Below are 25,273 nucleotides of genomic sequence, written 5' to 3'. Positions count from 1 at the left end.
CTACAATACTGGCAAAAATATTTCTAAAATATATATCTGATAAATGACCTGCATCCAGATTAGAGAGAAATTCTGACAGTTTAGACAAACAACCCAATTAAAAGTATGAACAAATATCTGAACAGATACTTCACAAAAGTTCCAGAAATGGCTAATGAGCATGCAGAATGAGATCGCCATCATTAATCCTGGAGGAAATACAAATTAAAGCCAGAAGGAGACACCTCTACACCCCCACTGGCAAGGCTAAAATTAAAAAGACTGACAATATCAAGTGTTGACAAGCAGATGACACAATTGGATCTTCATTCATGCCCAGGGTGAGTGCAAATACAGGACATCTCCTTTGGAAAGCTATTTGGCAGATTCTCATAACATTAAACACACACGTGGCATAGGACCCAGAAATCCCACTCCTGTGTATTTTCCCAAGGAGGGGAAACATATGTGTCAAAAAAACCTGTATATAAATATTCAGAGCAGATTTATTTATAGCAGTCCAAACCTGGCAGGAAGACAAGTGTCCACCGACCAGTAAACAGATAGATGTTGAATACCCATGTAGCATAAACCTGCTAGCAATAGAGACAGGCTCCTGACACATATGAGACCACAAACAAATCTTAAAAGCATATTGAATTAAAGAAGTCAGCCACAAAAGGCAGAATGCTGTGTGGTTCTATTTATAGGACATTCTGGAAAAGGCAAAATTATAGGGAAAGAAGCACAGCAGTTGTTCCCAGGGGAAATAGGGTGGAGCAGGAGTTTGAGGGAAATTTTGGATGATTGAAATAGTCTTCAAAAAGGGATGGGGGAAGTTTGGTATGGAAATGTTCTTCCTGTCTTCGTCGTGGTAGTGGTTATACAATTGCAAGCCCTTTTCAAAACTCACGGTGTGTATTGAAATAAACATGATGCAAAAGGACGTACTCTGCAATGAGTTAGTCTTTGAAAAAAAAATCAAAATAACAGTTTTAACTGTTTCATAAAAAAAACTCTTTACAATTTGTTATAATACTATATTTTGGGGGTGAATGGTATGATGAATTGGTTCAGAACATGGCTCTACAAGTCTGACCAACCTCAAACCCCACGGCTACCTTTTACATAAGAAATTCTTATGCATTTTTGTTTGGGGACTGATGAGAGAAGCTATCAGAAGAATCGATCTGAACACGGGCCTTAAATGCCAATTTAAGTCTCCTTGCTTTTCGTTGTGTGGTGGATGACTGGGGTCAGATAGGAGAGACACAAATCAGATGTGCATTGTACCCACATGGCTTCTCTCACCCTGGAGAAGACAGACTGATGCTAGATCGAGGCTGGAGGATGAGAGACAGGTGTGCAAACTTGTGAGACAAATCTGGGCAAAGGACAGTGACATTCTATTCTGGGACAATAGGAATAGGAAGATGACAATGAATTCTAGAGACTTTTAGAATCCAGCAACTATATATGGACAACGAATATCAGACTTCATGTTTGGGTAGCCCAGTAGGTGATGGTACCCCTAATAAATTCAAAACATGTTTATGCCAGGGAAATGATGCATTTAGTTGTTGATATTTAGTATCAAAGTTGGAAAAGGAACCGTGTACATGGTAACTGAAGTCACAAATGAAAAAAAAAAATCCCTCCAGAAAAGCACGTTAGAGTGAGAAGACACCCAGAAATAGATCTCTGAGAAATACCAATATTTAAGGCTGTAGATAAAAAGATTTTAGATAATGCTCAGGAAAACAGAAGGAGAATCAAGAGCAAGTAACATTAAAAGAAAGTAAAGAAAGAGTTTCAAGAATGAGTTATCAAGAGCATCATTTGTAGCAGTAATATCAAGGAAAACAGACTAAAGTATACTCGGTGGGGCTGGGTAGTTTTAGTGCTAGGGGAAAAACCAGATCACTACAGTCTGAAGAGTGAATGGTAAATTAAAGATGTAAAAGTATCTCATGCAGGCTGTTCATAATAATCTGGAGGGGCCAGAGAATAGAATGGTGCTAGGAGACACAAGATTGCTACAGTGAGGGAAAGTGTCCCCTAAAGAGTCACCTGTCAATCTGTGAGGTGTGACTATCGGGGGGTGCTGTGGACCTTTGGGAGATAGCTCGAGGGGAGAGGTTTTAATGTTATAGTGGGTATTTGCTCTAAGAGGATTGTGTGGCCCCAACCCCTTCTTGTCTGGCTCTCCTGCCTTCTAGCTCCAGGTGAGTGTTTTGCTCTTTCTGGGGCCCTGATGCACGTGAAGCCAAAGAATGAGGCCACTGAGTCTTGGACTGGAACTTCCAGAACCATAAACCAAAGCCAATCTCTTTGTACGTTAATTGCCTTGGGCACTTCCTTATAGTAACAGGAAGCTAACACAAGAATTGAAGAAGAGTTTTGCTCCTGTAAGACACGGGAGTGACTGGACTATCTTATACTGGTGGTGAAAAAAAGATGGAGAAGAGAAAAATTCCAAACATGCAGGAGGGTCAAAGTCAAAGCAGGAGATGGAAATCAAGCCAGATACTTGACCCTGGAAAATGTAATATAAAGAATTAATAAATATGCATAAAACTGTTTGTCAGGTCATTTAAAGGTGGGAAGAGACAACGGCAGCAGCAAAAAAGATGACAGTGGCAGTTGTGAGAGGCATCCAGCACACTTCAGGCTGAAGGGCTTGAGGAGGGCGGGAGTTTGCAAAATGTAAGAGGAGCAGGAAAGGCAACTACAAGCATATTTTATGAAGATGGCATTTGAGCTGAGCTTAAATAGAAACGAAAGAATATTTCCTAGCAAAGTGCATGTGCTTAATACATAGTTGCTGGAAAATAAAATTAGGGAATCGAGTGAGCAAAAGTCTAGAGGACAAAAGTATGGAAAACCGGGGGAAAAAGTTTGGCTGGGGCTTGAGTGGTAGAGTGAGAAGGCCACAGAGAGAACAGGAAGGGGCAGGCAGCCTAGAACCCCCCCCGGGGGGGGCGTTGAAAAGTTATCTTTGGACGCCATTGACATTTGGGCAGGGAAAGGGCAAGACGAGAGCGAGAATTTCCAGAAGCTTGGTCTGTGTATGCCGGAAGGAGAAGGGGTAGGAAACCGAAGTCATCAGTTATAAAGCCAAACGTGACGGCCTGGGTTGGGGTAAGGATGTGAGGGGGAACGGAGAGGGATCAAAATGCAGGTGGCTGAATGGTGGCTTAGTTGCTGATTACCATTGCCGTGTCAGGTAGAGAAGGAAGAAATGAAACAGATTCTTGCTTTCTTTATATGGGCTATCGGGAGGAATGGCGGAAGAGGAAGAAAGAAGGAAGAGGAGATTTGCTAGGGCCAAGATGAGTTCTGAGGAGGCTCTGCAGCTTATTTCCTGCCCAAAGCACTGTAGTCGGGAAAGAGAACGCGCCTGTCTCCTCCTGGACCTGCTGCTGCCCAGGGCTGGACAAAGGACTCGCGGGAGAGGAGCGCGCTCCCTGCTTAGTGCGCAGGCGCCGGGAGGCGTCGCCTAGCAACCAGCGACAACTGTGGACTGGGCGGTTGGCGACCGCTGCAGCCGGTGGGGACCGCTGAGTGTGAGGAGCTCGGCCTCTGCGGGGCCTCCCGACAGGTACGGGAAGGCCGGCGGCCGCACACCTGGCTCCTCGGTTCAGAGAAAGCCAGGGCGGAGGCAGGAGCAAAACTTGGGGCCTGTGCGGGTGGGGAGCGCCTTCTTCGGGCTTGTCTCTGCCCCGCGCCGGGTGTTCGACTGCGCTCGACCCCCTCTTAGTTCTTAGAGGGGTCCGGGGAAGGGGTGTCTAAGATTCCCTAACTTGTCTGTGAGCAACTCAAGGAGTGGGGTCCGCTTTACTTTGTCCCCCTTCTTCCCCTTTAAATCTGTTCAAAACATTGTTTGCTTTAGAAAATATTTTAGATTGGGGGCCGAAGCTGTGCGCAGAAATAGGAGTGACCACCGATAGATAAACTCAGGTAGGGTAAGAGCGGCTCTAGTAGATGCAAATATATTGACCTTTTTCTTTTCTTTTTTTGGTACTGGGGAATGAACTCGGGTCCTTGCACTTGCAAGGCAGACAGCGGCACCACTGAGCTAAATTCTGGGCCCTGCACTGACTTTTTTTAATGCCTTATTTTCCTAGCTAATACCACGAACTTGGTACTTTATTACCCAGTCCTTTTACTATTGCAGATTTATCCTAAATGACAAGCTGGGGACGTGGGTGAAAATTCCATAGCTAAGGATGTTCATTGTAGTCTAATTCTTAATTCCTACAAAATTGGAAATAAGAGACTGATTCGATAAATAATGAATTTTAAAGTATTATGTAAATGGCATGTTATGCTTATTCACTGGAGAATATCGAAGCAATAAATGGGGACTGACTGACTTGTTAAGAATTTAGGAGGAAGATGGTCCCAGGACCGGATAGTGGACTAGGCTAGGGAATAGAAATCTAGGAAGGGTGATATAATCACTATAGAAAACATGCACACAAAGGAACCATATTGAAATAGTACCAGTCTCCCTGAGCTTACCTTGAGTGTTTAAAAAATCTTATTCATTGTACCATTCTTTGCCTTCAGAATTCTCTACAATAAAATATACTCCCTTTATGTGGAAAAGATTAGGGTGATCTTGGGGGCTCATGGCCCCAGTCTATACCGGTTGCTTACTCTTTGCCGGCAATTATATCCCAGGTGGTGATAAAACATCCGCTGTACTGCCCAGGATCAGCTCTGTCCTTTGCAACACGGGATCATTAGGTAACTGAAGCTTCAGAGTTTTTCATTACGCAGTTGCTCAAAATCATGAAATATGAAAAACTATATCCTGTGTGAAAATCAGTTAATAGAAAACAACTTTATTTAGGTTTAATTTAATTCAGAAGGAATTCATTTGTAAATCCGAGGCTGTTATGTGTTGGAATTGTTATAAAGAGCCATGAGCCATTGTTTTCCTAGAGATTAACTATGGGTTAGCTTTTCATTTATCCATAATAATTTCTATGTCTATGCAAATCATTATAGGCAGAAGTGCTAGACCCTGTGCAATTTTGATGCTACTATGAAAGATAGATGAGATTTGAAAAAAATTGGCTGTAATATATGAAAACTTAAAAGTTAATATGAAATGTTTTTAATTAATATTAAATTTTCACTACATTTGAAAACAATTTTCTAATTGGACGAGAATTTCCAAGTATGTTAATTGCTGAGTAGTTTCAAATGTAAATTTTTTGTGATAAAAATTATATTTAATAGAGGATGTGGATACATTTTAACATATTGAATGTAGTATAACATAATGCATCACAGAATAAGTTTGCCTTTACTTAGCTTGCCATTAATGACCTGGAATAGATGTCTTTCAGCGGTCCCCAGAAGTTTCTATGCACATGAGGCTTTTAAATATTTGTAATACATGCTTCTCAATATCTGTAATTCTAGGAGTTGCTTTTGATCCTTGACGAGCAATTTCAACTAGGCCTGGCATTATAGATTCTCTCCAAGGATTTTCTACTTTCCAAGATTTATCTCTTGAGACTATGGTAATTTCATTGAGGCTCAATTATATCATCTGAGGCTGCCCAAATGGCACACATAATCCCACCACTCCCCTGAAGAAAACTAGCAAGACCTGAGTTTTTCTCACAGGCATGGACATCTTGGGAGGTTGTCTATACCCAGTAGGGTTATTCCTCTGGGGAATGTCCTTATGAAGGTAGGTGGGAAAAGAGCTTTCAAAGTGTGAGAAGTAGCCCCACTTTTCTCAGAATCCATTTCTTCCCAATTGCTTTGTTATTGAACTATGGATTATACTAGAGAAAATTCCTGCTTTGTAGCACAGACATTCTGGCAGATCCCCAAAGTGACTTGGATTTAGACTCTGAAGCCAATGTAAGTGAGCTATAAGCATGGTAAACTATTTCCTGTCATGTAAATAAAATCGGAGTGTTGGTGACATGTTTGTACATGTTCCATAATTTCTACATGTATTGCATTTTCTTTTATTAGGGAAAATGTAAAGGAGAAAATAAACCTGTCCAGAATTTAAGTAACTGAGAGAACTGTATACATTTATAAAGCACAGATGCCACTTTAATCATTTTTGCATCTTTTTCCAGGATGGGTAAAAAGATAAAGAAGGAAGTTGAACCTCCTCCTAAAGATGTGGTAAGTTTCTGATTTGAATACGAGTAGCATTTTAACTACCCGTTTTAAAATAAATTGTTCGAACTGTTTGGCATGTACCAGTATATACATGAATCCATGGTGGCGGAAGTCCAAAGTCTGACTGATGATAAGATTACTCAGAGAAATCTAACATTATATAAACAAACATTTACAACATTGTCATTACATAATTAGCCCAATTAGAGAGTAATTATTAGCTTTTCTAGTATGTGGATGGCACGTTCACGGCCTAGTGAATGAATTAAATAGTTTTGATTCATTATTTCAAATGCTTCACATTTACATTTTCCAATTTCTCATTAATGTGAATTATCCAAATGAATTTTCAGAAATAAAAAGAAGTTGGATTTGTACATGAGATTGTCTGGTGATAACCTTGGACCTGAGAAATACTGTATTTGCCAGTTCTATCAAAAAAGTAGCCTGGGATCACCAGATTTTTCTATTCCAAATTCTAAGTAATGGAGTCTCCTCTACAGAGAACTCTTCTCTCTTTAAACATGGTTTTATGTGTCCTCTTTAATTAAAAAGAAAGATGATAGTAAAAGCAGGAAATGACCTTTGACAATTTTCAGTTTAGAAACGTATTTCAGAACAGACTTCAGTGTGGCTTCTTTCAGATAAAATATGAATAGAAGGAAAACGAGATAGTGGGCAAACTCACAGGATCATGAAGTTTGTAGCAACTTGGACTTGCTGCGGATATTTCCTCTCCAAAATGGAGCACAGTGGTCAAGACTTTGTCCCAGCTCAGCCTCTCATGAAATATGTTATTTTGGTCAACTTGCCAAATTTGGCTAAGTTAATTCATTTTTTCTTTATCTCTTTGGTGGAAATCATACTCTTAACTCATTTGGGTTATAGTCTGAAGTAAGCTAAAATAAATTACATGAAGTTGTCAGTGCCCACCACATAGATAGCACTTTGAAATAAAATCTGTTGTCATGGGAATCTCCTGGACTGTGCTATACACACTCTGTCTGTCTGTCTGTCTGTCGTACACACACTTGTCCTGCACAACCACATGGGTATCAGATTTCTTTACAGCTAGAATGAAGGTTATTGAAGGGCCTATGTGGCCCAGTTCCCAAGACCTGTCAGAGGTAGTCATTGTGGTCTCTTGATACAGTTTCACACTGTGGTGGTTTCTTTGGACATACTTCGAAAATGTGGCAGACCTTTTTATTTATTCAATGCATTCTAGACTTACATCACCCTACTTTTTTTTTTCTACCAAATAGAATTATCCGTGTCTTCTTAGCAAAAAGTGGACTCGTGAGCACAGTACTTGGCAACAAATACGTTCTGAGTAAAATTAGAATTAAGGGACTAAGAAGCAACAGATAAATTTGTCTAATACATTTTCTCTGATTTTATGGTATCATGCTGGTGTTCTCTGTATTTCAATCTTTGGGGACACAATGGAGGACTTAAGAAATGCAATGCTGGCATTAACAAAGCAGACTTTACTTCCTCAAGTCACACAGCTGGTGGCAGCCAAAGGCACCTGGAACAATTGTCAGTGATCCCTAACTACTCATTGCCTCTTCCAAGAGTCTCCCTTCCTTTACTTACTCTTTCTACCACGAAAACTCATAGAATAGTGTTAAAACACGGAGTCCCTTTCTCTACCACATAAATTCGAATACATCCAGACAGTGTACTGCAGTTCACAGGATCCTAACTTGGAATTTCTTTCAGGGTCTACTACTTTAGTCTGTAAAAGGTTTGCTCTACAAATTGTAAATGAAAATTGAATTTATATAAGGAATATATCACTGCTTAAGACAATAAACTTTTCCTGCTCAGTTAATGATAATTTGCTCCCCGTCTAGTTCCTAGGGTCATTGATTCCAGTGATTTAAGTTTTTATCAATGATTAAATTGGGTAATAGAGACCACACAAGTGCTTGGTGATATGATTAAAACAAGTTGCCCCCTTTGCTTTTCTTAATATTCTCATAGGCCATAACATACATTAATACAGCTATACATAGTTTACTCTTCTCATGAAAGATATGTCAGCTAAGGAGGTACCTAACTATAGAAAAAATACAGCTTTAATGACCAATGCAACTGCCTGTTGCCTTCCTAAAACATCTTCATGTCTGGCTGAAAGGTTGTTTGTGATGCTTTAATCAGAGGTGAACTTCCTGAAAAATTATTGCATGATTTCCTAACAAATCAGTCAATACTGGGCATCACTATTTAGTATGAGGCCAGATACTCCATGCTTATGAATATAAGCTCAGGAATTATAATACTTGAGTTTGAATCTTGAGTTGTCCACTACCCACTTATGTGTGTTTGTGACCTTGGAAAACTTTTCTAACATCTGTGTAGCACGGTGAGGATGGAATTAAAACTCCTGTTTCATGGGAGTATCCACTCATGGTGGGGAAGTCAGGCTAGGTAAGAGTAAGATACTTAGAATAGTATGTAGCACTAGGTGAGAACTTAGCAAATGTTGCTGGAGTGAAGGATGTGGTTGAGGATGCTGTTCATTATTCTGCAGACCTGAGAAAGTTTGTAGGAGCTGTGCAAGGAGGCAGCGATGTTGGCTGTGGGAAACCAGCTGGTCTCTAAATTCCAGAGGCCTGCTGTGTGGCCACCATGATTCATGGTTAGGCTTTTGAGTTTTGCAAACATGGAAATTGTATTCATATTTCCAAGGTGATTGAGCTTCAGTGGATAAATTCGCAATACCTAAATGCTCAAGAGGTTGTGGCTTGGCCCCTAGAATCTCAATGATTAAATATCAAGTTATCAGAATATGGGTGCTAATGGATCAGTATTTTGTCTTCCGAGACAAGTGCACATGAGGAGTGAGGAACTGTGACTACTGACTCAGAGCAACACAAAGCAGTAGAACATGCTCCGTGCCTACGCCCAAATCCATTCCCTTGCTAGTGTGAGATGTCTCCTGGGGTGCGTTTTCTCCCGGACCTCCCTTATCAGTCTCAGAACTTAACCTTTCATCATTTGTCACAGCCTGACAACGCTGTCATTTTTTTTTTTTTAACAAAGTATCAGGGATTTGGTTTCCCATTGTTCTCCCTTACCATAGATGAACAAAAAGCACGAGTCAAAACCTATCAATTCATAAATAATATATACACATAAAACTATGTGAATCACTATCAGTTTGCTCACTTTGCTCCAAGTTTGCCACTCTTGTCCAGGTTGTAGACAAAGGTCCATTTTTAGCCTGGACATTTTAGCAGATCGTTACTGTGTGAGTAACCTGCTTTCTCCTGTTTATTGAACTCTCTTTCCTGTGCAAATGAATCTCATGATTTAAGACCACTGATGTAGCAGACACATTCCAACAGATAGCAAAAGAGTCTTTATTCATACAATTTGCCACCCTATAACTCTATTCTCCTGGTCTATTTCCACCAAGTTGAACTTAATTATCTTCTGTTATTTTAGACTTGATGGTTGAATACAATAGCCATTAGTCACATGTGATCATTTACTTTTATAATAATAACAATGAATTAAAACAAGATTAAAAATTCAACTCTTCAGTTGTCTTAGTTACATTTTAGGAGTTCGAGAGCCACGTGTGTCCTGTGAATGCCGTATCGGTCAGCTCAGAACCAAATGAAATTCTGTTAGACAGCACTCTTTTACACAGTCTTATTTCCTTAACCAAAATAATTAAAAATAGCTCTAGAAGTCTCTGGCCTCTCAAACTGATGTAGCTTAAAATGCAAATCTTAGCCAAACTGCTTCTCCTTTCTTTCATTGTTTCAGTAAATAATTTTGGTTCATCATTTATTTTGTACAGAGCATGAAATTATAATTTCACAACAAGCTTGTTGGTGGCTGTGATTTCCTCATGGGAAAGCAGATGGGATATGTAATTACAGCACAGTATTATTTATTTAGTCATGTGGCATTCTGTTAGAGCTATCATTTTATTCTCAGTGCCTTTTTAAATAAAAAATTACTATAATGCTGTAGGCGCTGTAGGAAAAACAAATGTCATGCCAAGTGTCTTCACTCTGTGCCAGACATTGGTATTTTTTTCTTTTGACAGCTCTTTAGATTGTAACTCTCACGGTCTTGAACTTCCCTGTAAGCTTCTCATACCCCATATTGGTTTTTTTCTTAATGATAACGGGAAGATATGGTGAAATACGGGAGTGATTTCTAAATCATTTAGCAAGTTTAAATGATATTCACTGTGGGCTTTGTTTAAAGGTATTTTCACATACTCTGCTCCTTTGAGAATTGTAGTCATGCAACATAGCCATGTTTAATTCTGAAAGATTCAGTCACAAGTGTATAAAATCAGCTTTAACAATATTGAAATATTATTTGTGGCCAAGCACAGTGGCACAGGCCATAGTACCAGACTCTCAAGAGGCTGAAGCAAGAGAAGTTGGAGGCCATGTCAGGCAACAGAGCAAGAGCCCATCTCAAAAATTAAAAAACAAAACCAGTGGAAAAAATCAAAACATTGGAAATTGAAAGTTCTAAAGTGGAAGAGAAATGTGTTCTGAATGATAGAAGATAAGATAGAGAAGGTAACTGGGTGGAACATTAGGGAAACTTCTTTAAATGGTGAAGATGATCTCAACTGTGATTTTTGGGGTTGGTGAGTGCCCAGGGGCTCACCAATTTTTCCCCCCAAACATACTACAAATCTTTTGTGTACAATTTCCAACCTTTCAGAGCCCATTGATGGCTCTATGAACTCAGATTGAGGTTTTCTGAATCAATATATAGTTAAGATACTATAAGTCCACAAGATAAAAAGCATTTCTGAGGTGCTTTACTATATTCCTTTACAGACATAAAGTATTCCCATACCTCAGGTCCTGTTATTCGATATGGAGTTGGAGAAATAATAACATGGTCCTTTGCCTGGAGAAATTCATTCCCAAACTGGGCAGATATTAAGTGCAAACCTTATACAAGTATTCTTCCATACTCTGAGATTAAATATGAGAACAAAGTTCAGGACCCAGCCCCCCGCCCCAGCTTGTACTGTAGTGAGAGAAGCAGTCATTTAAGGAACAACAATATAATACAGGTAGTGGTAAGAGAAATGAAGAAAAATAAGATAGGGTATGGGATGGAGACTGGTGGACCCTATGACTAGGATCTAGGGGTGATCTTTAAAAAACTTGTGTGAGATGAGGGAATGTGCTGTGTGCATATCTGTTGAGGGTGAACACCCTAGCCAGAAGACAGGAACTACAGCCGTGGTGGGTTCAAGGAATACCAGAAAGGTTGGTGTAGCTGGAGATTAGTAAACCAGGCATCGGCGATGGGTCACAAAGATGGCGGAGGGTGGTGTTCATGTCGGACTTTTCAGACTGTGCTAAGAAGGTTGGCATTTTCTTAGGGCGCGAATAGGGAAATCTATTGGGAATTTACAAGAGGAGTAGTCTTATTTGTACTTAAATTAAAAATAAAAGCTAATTTTAGCCTCACCTTGAAAGAAGAGTGAAACCTGGACGACCATAGCACTGTGGGATAGATTGGCAGCTAGGACCGGGTGACAACTGCAGAAAGTGGGAAGTGGCCGGAGTGATGACAAGATTTGCTCAGAGATTCTACCTGGAGTATGAGAAGGAGAGAAGTTGAGTGATGCATCAATATTTTTTGGCCTAAGTGAACGATGTCATACAACATACTGAGGATACATGTAAATCAAAGAAACAGGGCAGTGTGGTAAGAGTTGTTCCAGAGAAGTTTGGGAGATGAGAGCTGTGCTAAAAAAGAGGCCAGGATTTTCACCATCCAAAGTGTTACGAACAAAAAAATAAAAAAAGATTATCCAAAAACCAGAGGCCGTAAGCTTCTATAGTTTTAAGAATTCTTTTATTATTTTAATTCTTTAGAAAGGAAACAAAAACAGTTAAGTGGTGGGTGACATGGACTTTTGGTGAGTTGGCGAGGGTGAAAGATTGGTCATGTGTTAAGTAAGCAGGCTGACGAAGATGGAGAGAGGCTGGAGATTAGCTCAGTGGTTCGGCCGCCTGCCTTGCAAGTGTATGGTCCTGAGTTTGGTCCCCATACAAAAAAAAAAAAAAAAAAAAAAAAAAAAAGTAATAAGAAGTGAGAGGTTATCAAACTGAATGTAAAAGCAGAACTCGGGAAATTTCCTTTAAATATCAACATACACACAGACTAAAAGTAAAAATAGAAAAAAAGACGTGTATCATACAAATACTAATCATGAGAAACCTGGGGTGCCCTATTGATATTAGACAAAATGTGTTACAATTAGGAAAATCAGGTTTACAAGAGAAACATAGAGGTCCTGTCTGCAGTGAGGCCCCTCTGAAATTGTTGATCATGAATTCCGGATGATGCTAATTTCCTCTGAAGTTTCATTTTCTCAGAGAGCGGTTGGATGCTTGAGTGCAAAAACAAAGCAAATACTAGTTCTTTCCTGGTTTGGGTTTTGTAAGACCAGTTTGTTGAAAAATCAGACAGGCAAGCAGATTTAGGGGTTAGCAAGAATGTTACTACAATAACAGATCACAAAATATAAGCGCAATAAAATGTAAAGGGAAGACCTGAGAACGCACAGTGGAGCTCAATGAAATGAAAGACCTGTGAGGGAAGTAGCTGAACCATCAAGCGGAACCCTTCCCGTCTGGCTGATTGGCTGCTCAGCAGCCATCGGAGCCTGAATACCATGGGTGCTAGAGGAAACCGTCTGTGCAGTGGGCAGAAAAATGTGGTGGGATATCAAGAGCAACAGCAGAAGACAGAAATCCACAGATCGATGGATGGGTGCTGTTGAGGCCGAATTAGTAAGAGTGGCGAACACTTCTGCTTCTGTCCAGGATGTAATCATGGTGGGTAGCAGCAGGGGATTTTGGTAATGGCAGTGACTCTGAAAAGCAAGTTAATTTAAACACACTGAAAATAAACCAGTGTTGTAAGGGTGCAGACCCGCTGGAATTGTGCAGAGCTGATGGGAACGTAAGTTAATAAACCATGTTGGAAAACTGTAATGTAACATGTATGAAGGGTAATATGTGACTCCTCGATTCCATTCTGGGGTGTATGTATACACACACACACACACACACACACACATGTGCACACACACAAAACTATTCATTATAGTTTTATTCATGATTTCTTCAAGTGAAAAAAGAGAACCCAAACTGACATGTAATATAAAGCTATAAAATATGACTTCGTTATGTAGGCAAAAAATATTAATGAATCTCAGAGGCATTGTATTAAGTTTAGGAAGCCAAAACGTGAAATAGTGTACTTGTCTGGTTCCATTTATATGATTTTTAAGAACAGGAAAAATTAAGTAACCATTTAAAAAGTCAGAACAATGGTTATCTTTTGTAGTGGTGTGGAGGTTTGGGAAAGGAATTTTATGAAATTGTCAGACGTACTCTAAACATTGGTCAGAGAGATCTGAATTTAATATTCTGTAAGATCGAGTGGAAGAAATTCTAACACATAAAAAACAGTAGATTATGCTTTTCAATCTGACAGTTTTATTTACCATTTTGCTGTTTATTTTGATCAATATTTGATATTATTTCTACCACTTTAAGTTCTGGTTTTTCTTTGCTACAGTTCATGTTATATTTCTTTTATGTTTTCTAAATTGAGCAATTTTCCTTGTTTTCCTTTTTTGTTTTTAATTTGGAACTTCTGTACTTTTCTGTAGTCTATTTAAATGCACATATTTTAACCTGGATTTTTCTATTAAAATTAAAAGGAAAGATACATTGGCAACACTCATTTTTAGTAAGTTTCCTCTACTGATTTTGTTGAAAACAAACAGAATTTTATTTCCAAGTAATTGTTAGCTTTTTTAAATAATGTGCTAACATTATTTCAGGAAACTCTTTTAAGAATCACGGTATGACTTGTAACATTATCAGCATTCGTCATGTTTAACCATACATTTTGCTGTATTTCTTGATCGACTGCTGTTGATTTTAGATTTTTTTTTCTCTCTAATTTTGGCCGAACTGTTTGAGTAGTTTGTTTAGAGTGTGTGTTTGCCAGATATGAACTTGCAGTCACAATCCTTTTCCCTGTGAATTTTGCTGATTATCATCAATAAAGACTTGGAATCAGAGAAGGTATCTGTCATTTGCTGAGGCCTCATCTTTTATTTTCACTCTTGTTTCTTCTTCCTGTGTTATATTTTTTACTTGGTTGAGGCGGTATTTTATTCACCACAAATACAACATTCATTCTCATTGTAAACCTTCCTTGTCTTTTTTCTCCATTTGAATATTCTTCTTCTTTTTCTTTACATATCCCACTTTATCCCTTCCTCAAATCACATCTGAAATCGTACCGTCTTCATGGCACCTTCTCCCTTTGCGCAGTTCAGTTTAATCCCCCACCTCATCAGTATTTACTGTCTCTGCCATATGTGTTTGCATGTCACAGGGTCTTTGTTTATATCCGAAGAGATCACATGATCTGACTCCTTCATTTCATTAGGTGAAAAAGCTGTGGTCAGTGAGCCCCACGAGTCCCCGCAAGACTGGAGCTACCTGTAACACCGACATGAAGACAGTTCTCAAACCCTAGCCCCGAATGCTTTCAGAAGTCCTGCTTTAAAATTCTACGGGTGTCCATGGCTGCTTCCCCCCTGCTATGTGTTGAAGCTAGCGCCGGCCACTGCTCCTGTCTTTGCCAGAGGTCACCTTTTCTCGTGGTTCTTGTTGCTGTAAACCCACCAGTGCCACCAACGTATAGTACGTGGCCTTTTTAGAGAAGAGATGTCTCCCCAAAGTCTGAGAAGCTTAAGAGCAAACATGACTTGTGTAACTCTTACAAGTTCCAGGACAGCGTTCAACACGGACAGCTTTTTAACGATGTTAGATACCACTGTCCAACAGCCATTTCTCCTCCGTGGGAAATTTTCACTCTGGACATATCCTTTCAGGTCATTGCTGACAGCCACCTCCTCTTTCTTCTTTCTTCCAACCTCACACGATTATGTTTCCTTAATCAGAGATCTATCTCTCCATCTGTTCCCTAAAGCTAAACATCAGTTTTTTGTTTTGTTTTGTTTTTTAATATCCCAAACATAGGAAGAGTCAGCTAAAGCTTTGAAATTCAAACCTCCTCTTTATCATAACCAGAACTCCTTCTACAAGTTTCTGGAAATGGAAGAAAATAGTTTAATAATTTGTTTACCCTATGACCACAGAAATCCCTAGGGCTTAAGGAATATGAGTTTTTATTGTTTATTTTGGGTGCATGTGGATTCCCTGGGCCTCAGAGCAGGACACAGGTCTTCTTAGAGTTTCCCTAGTTTAGGATGTTGCCCAATTTTATATTTTGTTACATGCTCTTTTCTATTTCTCTTTTGCTGTTTCTTATATGGAATTCCTTCTTTCCCCCAAGAGAGACTGGTGGTGGGAATATAAGTATTGAATATTGAAATCGTCAGGGCATCAAATTTATACAGGCAACCACTGATTCTCATGTATTGATAAGAAAAATAATGATTCGTTATTTAGTGAGCATCTGTGCTGCATGTGGTGCTTTACATTTATGCTCTCTAATCCTCTCCTTCATTCTGTGAGAGGCTGGATTATCTCAATAGTACACAAAAAGAAATCGACATTCTAGAAGCTTGAGTGACTTGTTTAATTCCACATGGCTAAATTAAGAAACGAGCTCTGAAAAAAAAAGAAAGAAAGAAAGAAAGAAACCAGATCTGTCAGATTCCAAAACATTTTTCTACTCCCTCCCGCCATACTCCCAGGCTACGGATGAATAGTGATAAAAACAAAACCTTCGTAGAGCATTTACTGGACAGTGACCACATTATTTCTGCAAGACTATGGCCTCTTGAAATTTTAAGATGCTGTTCATATTTTATGTGATTTTTCAAGCTTGCATGGGAATATGATACTTCTCTTTTTGCATTTCAGTTTGACCCATTAACAATTGAAAGCAAAAAAGCAGCGACTGTGGTGTTAATGCTTAATTCTCCTGAAGAAGAAATTTTGGCTAAAGCATGTGAAGCCATTTATAAATTTGCTTTAAAAGGTTCGAATTATTTTAGTTTATTATTAAATTTTATTAGTTTCTTTAAAAATTCTCTACATGGTGAGCACTTTTCTCTCTAGTCTTTAACTTACTTCTTGTGAAATGAACTTTTTCAGTCATGCACAATATTATTTAACACACTATCAGAAAAGAATGTTCCCCTGTGTGCCCAGCTTAATCCCATGGAATAGGCTCCTAACTGGGTGCAAGGGTCTCTGGAGGACTTCACTGGAGTTTTAGAAACTGTAAATATCACAGGAGCCAAGAGAGCTTCCAGTGGCCACAGCTGGAGTAATGTGTGCTACACAAAATTAGGCAATGCTGGAATTACATCTCCAAGTGTAGGATAAATATCCATGAGTCAGTACTGTAAGTGATGGAATAAACAAATGGAAGAAGTAAATATCTCATGCAGGAGAATTTTATGTAATTGATGTAAATACTCTGCCCTTATTAGGTGAAATATAATTTTCTACTTTTAGGTGTGGATTGCACCTAGTGACTTTTTGTCCAGAGTGTCACATAGAAACAGAAGAGAAACTTGACAACCCCTACTCCAGCTAGTTGATCAAATGCAACATCAGCCTGTAATCCAGTCAGTACTTGGAAGGCTGAGAATCAACTTGAGTTTGAGGCCAGCCTGGGCTACATAGTGAGTTTAAGGCCAGCCTGAACTGCACAATAAGACCCCTGTTACACACATGCAGAAAAAAGCAACAACATCAGGGATTTCATGCTGATAACATGTGGCCTGGTTATGATCTGATGAACTTATTTCTGTTATTTTTCCTGCAAACCCGTGACCCACTTGTAGTCCCGATTTAAAAAAAAATACAGATAAATCTAAACATAGGAAAATATTCTACAAAATGTTAAATAACATTTCTTCAAAACCTTCATGGCAATAAATACATGGGAAGTCTAAGGAGCCAAGAGGAGAGAAGGAGACGGGAAGAGTGATGTATAGAACCTGGGCAGGATTCCAAACAGAAAATAAACATTAGGCGAAAACCAATGAGACCCAAATACTTGTGGACTTCAGTTAATAATAATGCATTAATATTGGTTCATTAATTTAAAAAATTACCATATTAATGTCAGATGTAACAGTAAGGGAAACTGGGTGTAGGATGCATGGAAATATCTCCACAAATTTTCTATAAAACTAAAACCTGTTGTAAAATACAGTCATTTAAAAATTTTAAACAATTCCCATCCTATTGAAACATTTATTAATAAAGAATTTACACATATATAAGATAGCTACACTTTAGTTCACTCTAAATTACAAAATTGGACCTATAATGCATGAAATTTGAATTGAGAATATTTGAAGACAGTTTGGTGTAACTAGTTATTTTTAACAAAACATTTCAAACTGAGATGAGGACAATTTGATTTTGAGAAAATACTCTAAACTTTGTCTGGGACTTGGAGATCAGTTAGCAAATGGTATAATACTCACCTTGCTTTGTCACCATGGTCATCTTCAGGAAACCAGAAAAAAAACCACAATGGCTCTGGAAGGTATAGCTTATGGGTGGGTTGTGTAGAATTCTGGGTCAGATTTAAGGGAAATATTGGTTTATGCATCTGTTATAACTTATATCTAGATGCACCCCCAAATCCTCATATGCTTATAGGTGGGGCTTTTGGGAGGTGACTGGATCATGGGTGTGCAGTACTGGATTAGCCCACAGATCAGTTGGGAATAGTTCTGGGTGTGGGTGATGGACTTATGGAATACAGAAGATTCAGCCTGGGTGTGAGTGGCATTAAAGAAAAGGCTTGCAGTCTAGACAGAATAAAAAGGGGAAGAAGAAAGTCTCTGCTTCCTGCCTGCCCTGCCATGGACTGTTTCTCCTCTGCTATGCCACCCTACTTTGGAGCCAGCTGCTCTGCCTTGTACTGAAATCTCTACAAACTGTGAGCTAATAATCCTTTCCTCCTTTAACATGTAGATTTCAAATATTTTGTTTCAGTAACAACAAGTTCACAGCATCTATAGCCATATGTGTTTTACTCAGCTTTAGATAGAATTCATAATGCCTTATGAGCAATAAAAAATTAGCAGGCGTGAAATGAAGCAGGGAAGATACAATCTATAAAAAGGGATATAAAGCACTCAGTAAATAAAAATTGACCCAGATAGTAGAATTAGCTGAAAAAGACATTAAAAGATTAATTATATCATTAATCTATCTGTTCAGAGAGTAAGTAAAAATATGGAAGATGAAAAACAGAACAAATACAACTTCTAAAGATGAAAACTTCAACGACTGGGAAACATATCAGCTTAGATTATATAGTGGGCTGCAGAGTAGACATTGCAGAAGAAAGTATTAATGAATCTGAAGATGGACATACTATCCAAAATGAGGCACAGTGGGAAAGATTTTAAAAGATAAACAGATTCCGTGAGCTAGGGTAGTATCCAGATGTCTAATACATATTAATTGGAGTCTCTGAAAAAAGAGAGATATGGTCAGAAAGAATACCAGAAGAAGGGGCCGGGGATTTAACTCAGTAGTAGTTCTACCAACTGCCTCACAAGTGTAAGGTACCAAAGCGGGGGGCACGAATGAGAATACCAGAAGAAATAGAACCAAAATTTCCAGATTTAATGAAAATTTTAGGCTGACATATTCAAGAAGTATGTCAAAACCCAAGCACAAAAAATATGAAGTAAACCAAGCCAATCCAATTGCTTAAAACCAGGATAAAGAGAAAATCTTAAAAGCAGCCAGTAGAACAGGGAAGCTTGCCAATTCAGAGGAACAAAATGACAACATGTAACAAATAACAAGCGATAAATAAGGATGAATAGCCATCAGAAATGCATGCAAGAAGTCAGTGGAGCAACATTTTAAAGTACTGAAAGAAAACTAAAAACTTTCAGCCTGGAATTCTATGCTCCCTAAAATATCTTTTTAAAACAGGTGAAATAAGGTCTTTTTTTCAGACATACAAATGCTGAAATAATTTATCATCAGTAGACCTATACTACTAATTATGGCAAAAGAGGCCTATGAAAAACATATGCCCAGCTTATTTAATGGTGAAAAACTGAATACATTCTCCTTAAAATCAGGACCAAGAGAAAGAAATCTGTTCTTCCTACTTCTATTCAACATTGAATGGGAGGTTCTAGCCATTGCAATCAAACAAGAAAAAGAAATAAAAGGCATTTGGATTTTAAAAGTAGAACTGTCTTTATTTGATTTATAGACGATGTCATGATTTTTAATTAGGGTTCTCTAGAGAAAGAGAATAGGACATAACGTAGAAATATTCCACAGGAGGTTTATCAGAGGAATTGGTTTACATGGTTGTAGAGGCCCAGAAGTCTCATCTGCAAACTGGAGAACCAGGGAAGCCAGTGGTGTATTTCAATAGTCTTTGAGTCCAAAGGCTTGATAATCAGGCCTGCTGATATAAGATCCTAGAATCCAAAGGCCCAAGAAGGAGGAGCTCTGATCTCCAAGGACAAAAGCAGATGGATATTCCAGCTTAAGAAGAGAGACAGTTTTTCTTTCTTCTACCTTTGTGTTCTGTTCATACCCTTGGAAATTGCCTGCCCACAATGGTGAGCAATCTACTGATTCAAATGCCAATCTCATCTAGATGCACCTTCCCAGACACACCCAGAAATAATGTGTTACTAGATATCTAAGCATCCCTTAGCCCAGTCAAGTTGACATATAAAATTAACCATCACATTTATAGAAAATCGTGTTGAGTCTACAAAACAAAAACAATAATTGGTAGAATTAATAAAGAGCAAGGCTGCTAGGCATGGTGTCACATAACTACAATCCCAACACTGTAGCTGTAAGCCAAAATAAACCTCTTCTCCTTTAAGTTGTAGATGTCAGATATTGTGTCTCAATGATGTGAGAGTGACTAAGTCAGATTTTGGTACCAGATAAGTAGAGTCATTGCTGTGAATATACCTGAGTGCAGGATTTAAAAGCCTTTGGAATAGGTTCATGGGAGAGTTTGGAAAGGTTTCAAGATGCCAGTTAGGGAAGCCATAGAATGCTGTCCTCTAGCATTCAGATGACCTGATATAAATGCATGGAATATATCAGAATGCTGATATAAATGCCTAGCAAAGCCTGAGTTCGGGAGATTTGAGTTGGGAACAAGTACTTCATTGGCAGTTGGACTACAGACTATATGTGTTACATTCTGGCAGAAAATTTGTCTATATTTTGCTCATGTCCTAAGACTTTTTGGGGAGACTGATATTAAGCACAATGGAATAATTAACCTGGCAGAGGAAATTTCATTAGTACAACCAGAGGCTTTTAGCTAGGATTATACTAAAACAAGCAAACAAACAAATCAAGGAGCAAAAAGCCCATTTGAAGTTTTTAGTCTGGCCAAAAAGGAGACACTTGCAAAGTCAGAGAAAAAGAGAGCATGGTTGTTGAAAAAACTAGCATTAAAGTGGGCTGGGGATTTAGTTCAGTGGCTCCGCCCCCACAAAAAATTAGCATTAAAAAGAAGCCAAGTACTTTGCATCAACAAGAGAAAAGATGGTTTAAGTACCTCAAGAATCAGCAAGATCCCATCTTTTGAAGATGCAAAGGTATAAAAGTGATATATTTTGCTTTGAAAAGAGAGGCCCAGGGCACCCTGCTCTAGAAGGCTGCCTAAGGAATTGGTTCCCTGTGATTTGGTTTATAACACTCAGCCACTTGGGCATTCAGAGTTTTCTGCAGCCATGATCCAAGGGAACCCAGCTGCTGCTTGAGCTGGTGGCAAACCTTGACATCATCCATGTGGTGCTATTTTATAGGTGTGCAGAATGCAAGAGTTGTTTGGCCAGAGGCCGGGCGTGGTGGTGCATGCCTGTAATCCCAGCACTCATGAGGCTGAGGCAGGAGGATCTCTGTGAGTTCGAGACCAGCCTGGGCTACAGAGTGAGTTCCAGTTCAGTCTCAACTACATAGTGAGACCCTGTCTCAAAAACAAAACAAAACAAAACAAAAGAGTTGTTTGGTCAGGTAAGCTTCCACGCAGATTTTAGTAGAAGACCTGAGGGACCAGTGTGTATGCCCCTGTGAGGGCAGTGTGTCAAGCTGGAAGCTGAAAATACAGTGGGAATCCTAGGAAGCTAGAGAAGCCTGGAACGTGGAATGTCTGCTGAGGAAAGCCATAGGCAGTGAGTGGAGCCACCCCAAGAGAGAGGCCACGAAGGTGAAACTGGTAATGCCACAGAGGTGAAGCCACCCAGCCCTTTGGAATTCCCATCTTGCCAAAACGTGTCCCAGGTGCTTAATGGCAGAGTACAGGATTTAATATTTGCCCTTTGTTCTTGGGCATTGTTCTTGCTTTGGTTCCATTCTTTTCTATCTCCCTTTTCCCCCTTTAGAATAGGAATGTTCAGCCTGTGCCATTGTGTACTGACGGGTTTAACATTCTTTTTGATTCTTCCAGGGCCTCAGAGCTAAGAATTTGCCTTGAGTCTCAGAGGAGACGTTGTTCTTGAACTTTTTAGCAATGCTGGAAATGTTAGAACTGTGGTGACTGATAGAGATGGACCAAATGTATTTGCATAAAAAATGGACATGAGTCTTTTGGGAGTCAAGGACAGAATGTTATGGTTTGGATCACAAATGTTACCAAAAGGCCTTATGTGTTCAGAGATGGGGCTTTGGGAAGGTGGTTGGGTCCAGTAATGAATCTGTAGCTGGGTGTACTGTGAGGAGGTGGCCTAGTCAGAAGAGGAAAGCCCCTGGGAATGTGATCTGGAAGGGTATATTTCCCCTCTCACCTCCTCCCTTCTGTCTCTGTACTTCCTGGCTGCATTTCATGAGCAACTTTCCTTCCCTCCAGCCCTTCTACCATGATGTTTTTGCCTTGAAGCCAACTAAGCAGAGCCTGTAACTCTGAGCCAAAATAAACTTCTTTAAGTTGTGGGCATCAGGTATTTTGTCTCAGAGAGGAGAATTACTAAGACATAGAGAAACTGAAGTGGAAGCAAAGAATGGGAAAAGCAGATGGCAAATAATGAATTAGAATGACACAGGAAAAGTGTTTATGAGATTGATGATCTTTATGTGTGATTTTATCTTACCTGTGATGTCAGGTGAGGAAAATAAAGCAACGCTCCTTCAACTTGGAGCTGTGGAGCCCTTAACCAAGCTGCTCACCCATGAAGATAAAACTGTAAGAAGAAATGCCACTATGATATTTGGAATCCTAACTTCTAACAGTAAGTATCAGCTTTTAAAAATAAATACAGTATCATTTCTTTCAACCCTAAGGGATTAGTTTTAATTTTATTAAAACCAACTTTAGGGCTGGGGATGTAGCTCAGTGGTTCCACCACCTGCCTCGCAAGCACAAGGACCAGAGTTCTATTTCCAATAAAAAAAACAAAAACAAAACAAACTGACTTTAATATTAACAAAATGAAAATTAAATCAAGACAATGCAACAAATGTATGATGTCATATTTTACGGAATTTTTTTCATGGACCTGGGGACTGAACCCCGTGCCTTCTTCACTGAACTGCCCCCCAGTCCCTTTCTCATTTTTTAATTTTGCATAAGAATCTTGCTAATTTTCTAAGGTGCCCAGTTTGGGCTGGAACTTACCATCTTCCTGCTTCAGTCTCCTAGAATGCAGGAGTTATAGGCATGCACCACCATGCCTGACTGAAATATTTTAGAGTATAAAAAGATGTACAGATATATCCACACAAACACTCGTCTCAGAGTTGATACGTTAGTATGTTCCAGTCTTAAAACTCAGGACAGCATGCATCATTTCTTAAAATCAAAGTATTTTGAAACTTTAGACTTTACAAAAATAAATTTAGGTGAGTATATTTACGCCTACATCAGATCTGTTACTTGCTTGGAATATTTTCATAAATGTATCGATATGGTGGTATAATGGGATTAGTTAAAATATACTATTATGTCTGTGAGAATATCAGTTTGGCCAAAACCATGCGAATAAAAGTAGGTCTTTTTTTAGGAGCATGATGTGTTTCCCTTATGTAAGTCATTTCCTTATGTTATAAGGGGTGTTTTCAGTCAGTTAATAAAAGCCTCTTGTAACTCACAAAAAGTTTAAATGAGACTCTTAATGGACACAGGATTGCACCACGAAGCAGGTTATTAGTAATAAATGTGTGTCTCTGTCAGGGTCTGTGGCTAAAAGCATGTTTCCCCCACATACCAAACAAAAACATCTCCACAAAAATGTTCCCCCACATCTCAGCAAAAGCAAGTCCAGATTTTCCCCCTCCTTCCTGTTCCCCCTACCTCCCCTTTTCTCTGGAGGCTGTGTGATGACTCGAGGGCTCTGATTCCACGATGACCCGCAGGGACTGTGGCATTAGCGTCTTCAGGGACACTGATGAGAGAGGAGTGGAGGAGGTGTTCCAGATGGAACATTGCACGCTCAGCTGTGGAGACTTCCTAAAAGACCCTGTGGGGTTGGGGTCCCCTGTGGAAGGCAACAGTGTCAGAAGCCCTGTTGGTGACTGTGCTGTAAGGCAGGGACTCAGGGATGAGGACATTCATAAGGGTATGCATGTCTCATCAACCTAGATCACGATTGTAATTCTAATTAGCACTTCTGTAGCACTTATGAAATGCCAGGAACTGTTGTAAGTGCTATTTAGAGATTCATTTAGTCCTACCGAACAGCCCTGAGATGTAGGTGCAATTATTATTTGTGTTAAAAGAAGCACCTGAGGCATAGAGAAGTGGAGTAAGGGAGTGATCACTTATATTGTGAGGGCCTCATAAATTTATCTCGAAGATTACTTGTATAGTAGTTCTGCATTAGTGCCATATCAATTGTATAACCAAAAACCAAAAGGAGAAAACAGGTAATCAAGAAAGGGAATATTTTAAATGTCTTGTGTTTCATACTGTTTACACACCACAGAATTTGAGAAACAGGAATTTATAACACTTGTTATGTAACACCTCGTTTTAAAATTAAAAGAGACCCCTCTTTGCCTTAAGTTACTTGCCCAAAGTCATGGTAGATGGTTAGTCGTAGATCTGAGGTCAAAGATTTCTTTTCTAGTTCATAGTTTAGTAGACTTTGTAATCATCAAATCTGGTAAGATCCTTCTGCGTACACTCTGTCAGGCTCTCCTTCTAAATGATTTTGTTGCAGAATGCATCTCATCTGAAAAGCAGAGTTCTAATTATCTGTTTGCACATACATTTTCTAATTTAATCTTTAGGCCTCCATCATTTCCTATTTACTATTGTTGTCTGTTTCTAGTATTAATTTTAATTATGGATCACCTTCCAAGATAAGTTGAGGAGCTCTCCAAATTGTTTACAAAAATTTTTCTGAGCAGAGTATAGACATTGAATTTTGTGAGTTCCTCCAGGGGTCTGTGACCTGGAACTCTTTAATAGTCACTGTTGCATTTGGACGCTAGGGAAGCGGCTCTCTGGGACCTCTGTAGCCTGCTCTAAGCTGGCTGGCTGGGCTGGCAGGTGCCAGGAGGCTCCCCAAGTGTGATACAGAGCAAGGCCCATGGGGGAGCCCTGCTGCCCTGGCTTCTCCAGTGAGCACTTGGATCTTGGGGATGATAAATCAACCTCTGAATGCTTTCTTTCCATTCCATAAACTGGATGAAAAAAAAATTAAACCACTGTTTGAATTAAGCTGACTGCTTTCAACTTGAAGTGTCAGGTGATGTGGTTAAAACACATGGCATCCCTAACTGCTTGTAAAGTTCTTTTTTTCTCTTACCAGAGCCAACACATTAACAGCTATTGCTTCACTTTTCATACATGTCCAGGGAAATCTGGAATGGAAACTGTGCATTTAGTCACTTGATCCAAATGAAAAATCATATTTCCAGACAAAAATGTGAGCAACTGCACTTCTTCAGCCAAAATCGTCATCGCTGGGCAGTCGCACAGTAACCAAACTCCTTCAGAAACGTGTGTCTTCTTGTGGTTTTCATGCCTTCATGGACACCACTGTATTCGCAGAGGATCACCCTGATGTTTCTACAGAGTGCCAAGAGCTAAAAAATGTTCCTGTGGAGCCATTTTTTCCCTTTTGCAATTGCAAACGCTCTTCTTCCCTTCTTTC

The 25,273-nt window shown here is 39.3% G+C and overlaps 1 protein-coding gene across 8 annotated transcripts in view; it reads left to right on the top strand.

Moving 5' to 3' along the window:
• The first annotated feature begins 3,035 nt into the window (after positions 1-3,035).
• Armc3 (armadillo repeat containing 3) overlaps positions 3,036-25,273 on the top strand; it is a 92,704-nt gene continuing 70,466 nt past the window's right edge. For 3 of the 8 annotated variants that reach the window (XM_010619827.2, XM_010619826.2, XM_010619823.2), the window contains exons 1-4: positions 3,038-3,580; positions 6,093-6,141; positions 16,065-16,182; positions 22,280-22,405. In XM_010619827.2, coding sequence (XP_010618129.1) covers positions 6,094-6,141; positions 16,065-16,182; positions 22,280-22,405 — 292 coding nt within the window. In that variant the 5' untranslated portion in view covers positions 3,038-3,580; position 6,093. Of the gene's footprint in view, positions 3,581-4,665; positions 4,732-6,092; positions 6,142-16,064; positions 16,183-21,768; positions 21,794-22,279; positions 22,406-25,273 lie in introns of those variants that run through there. The other 5 variants (XM_019206858.2, XM_010619830.3, XM_010619824.2 and 2 more) reach the window with 4 other exon arrangements.

The sequence above is a fragment of the Fukomys damarensis genome, unplaced genomic scaffold, assembly GCF_012274545.1.
Source record: "Fukomys damarensis isolate Sample0158 unplaced genomic scaffold, DMR_v1.0_HiC HiC_scaffold_37, whole genome shotgun sequence".
NCBI lineage: Eukaryota > Metazoa > Chordata > Mammalia > Rodentia > Bathyergidae > Fukomys > Fukomys damarensis.
Note: the sequence above shows the minus strand (reverse complement) of the source record. Positions and strands in the feature narration are given on the sequence as shown.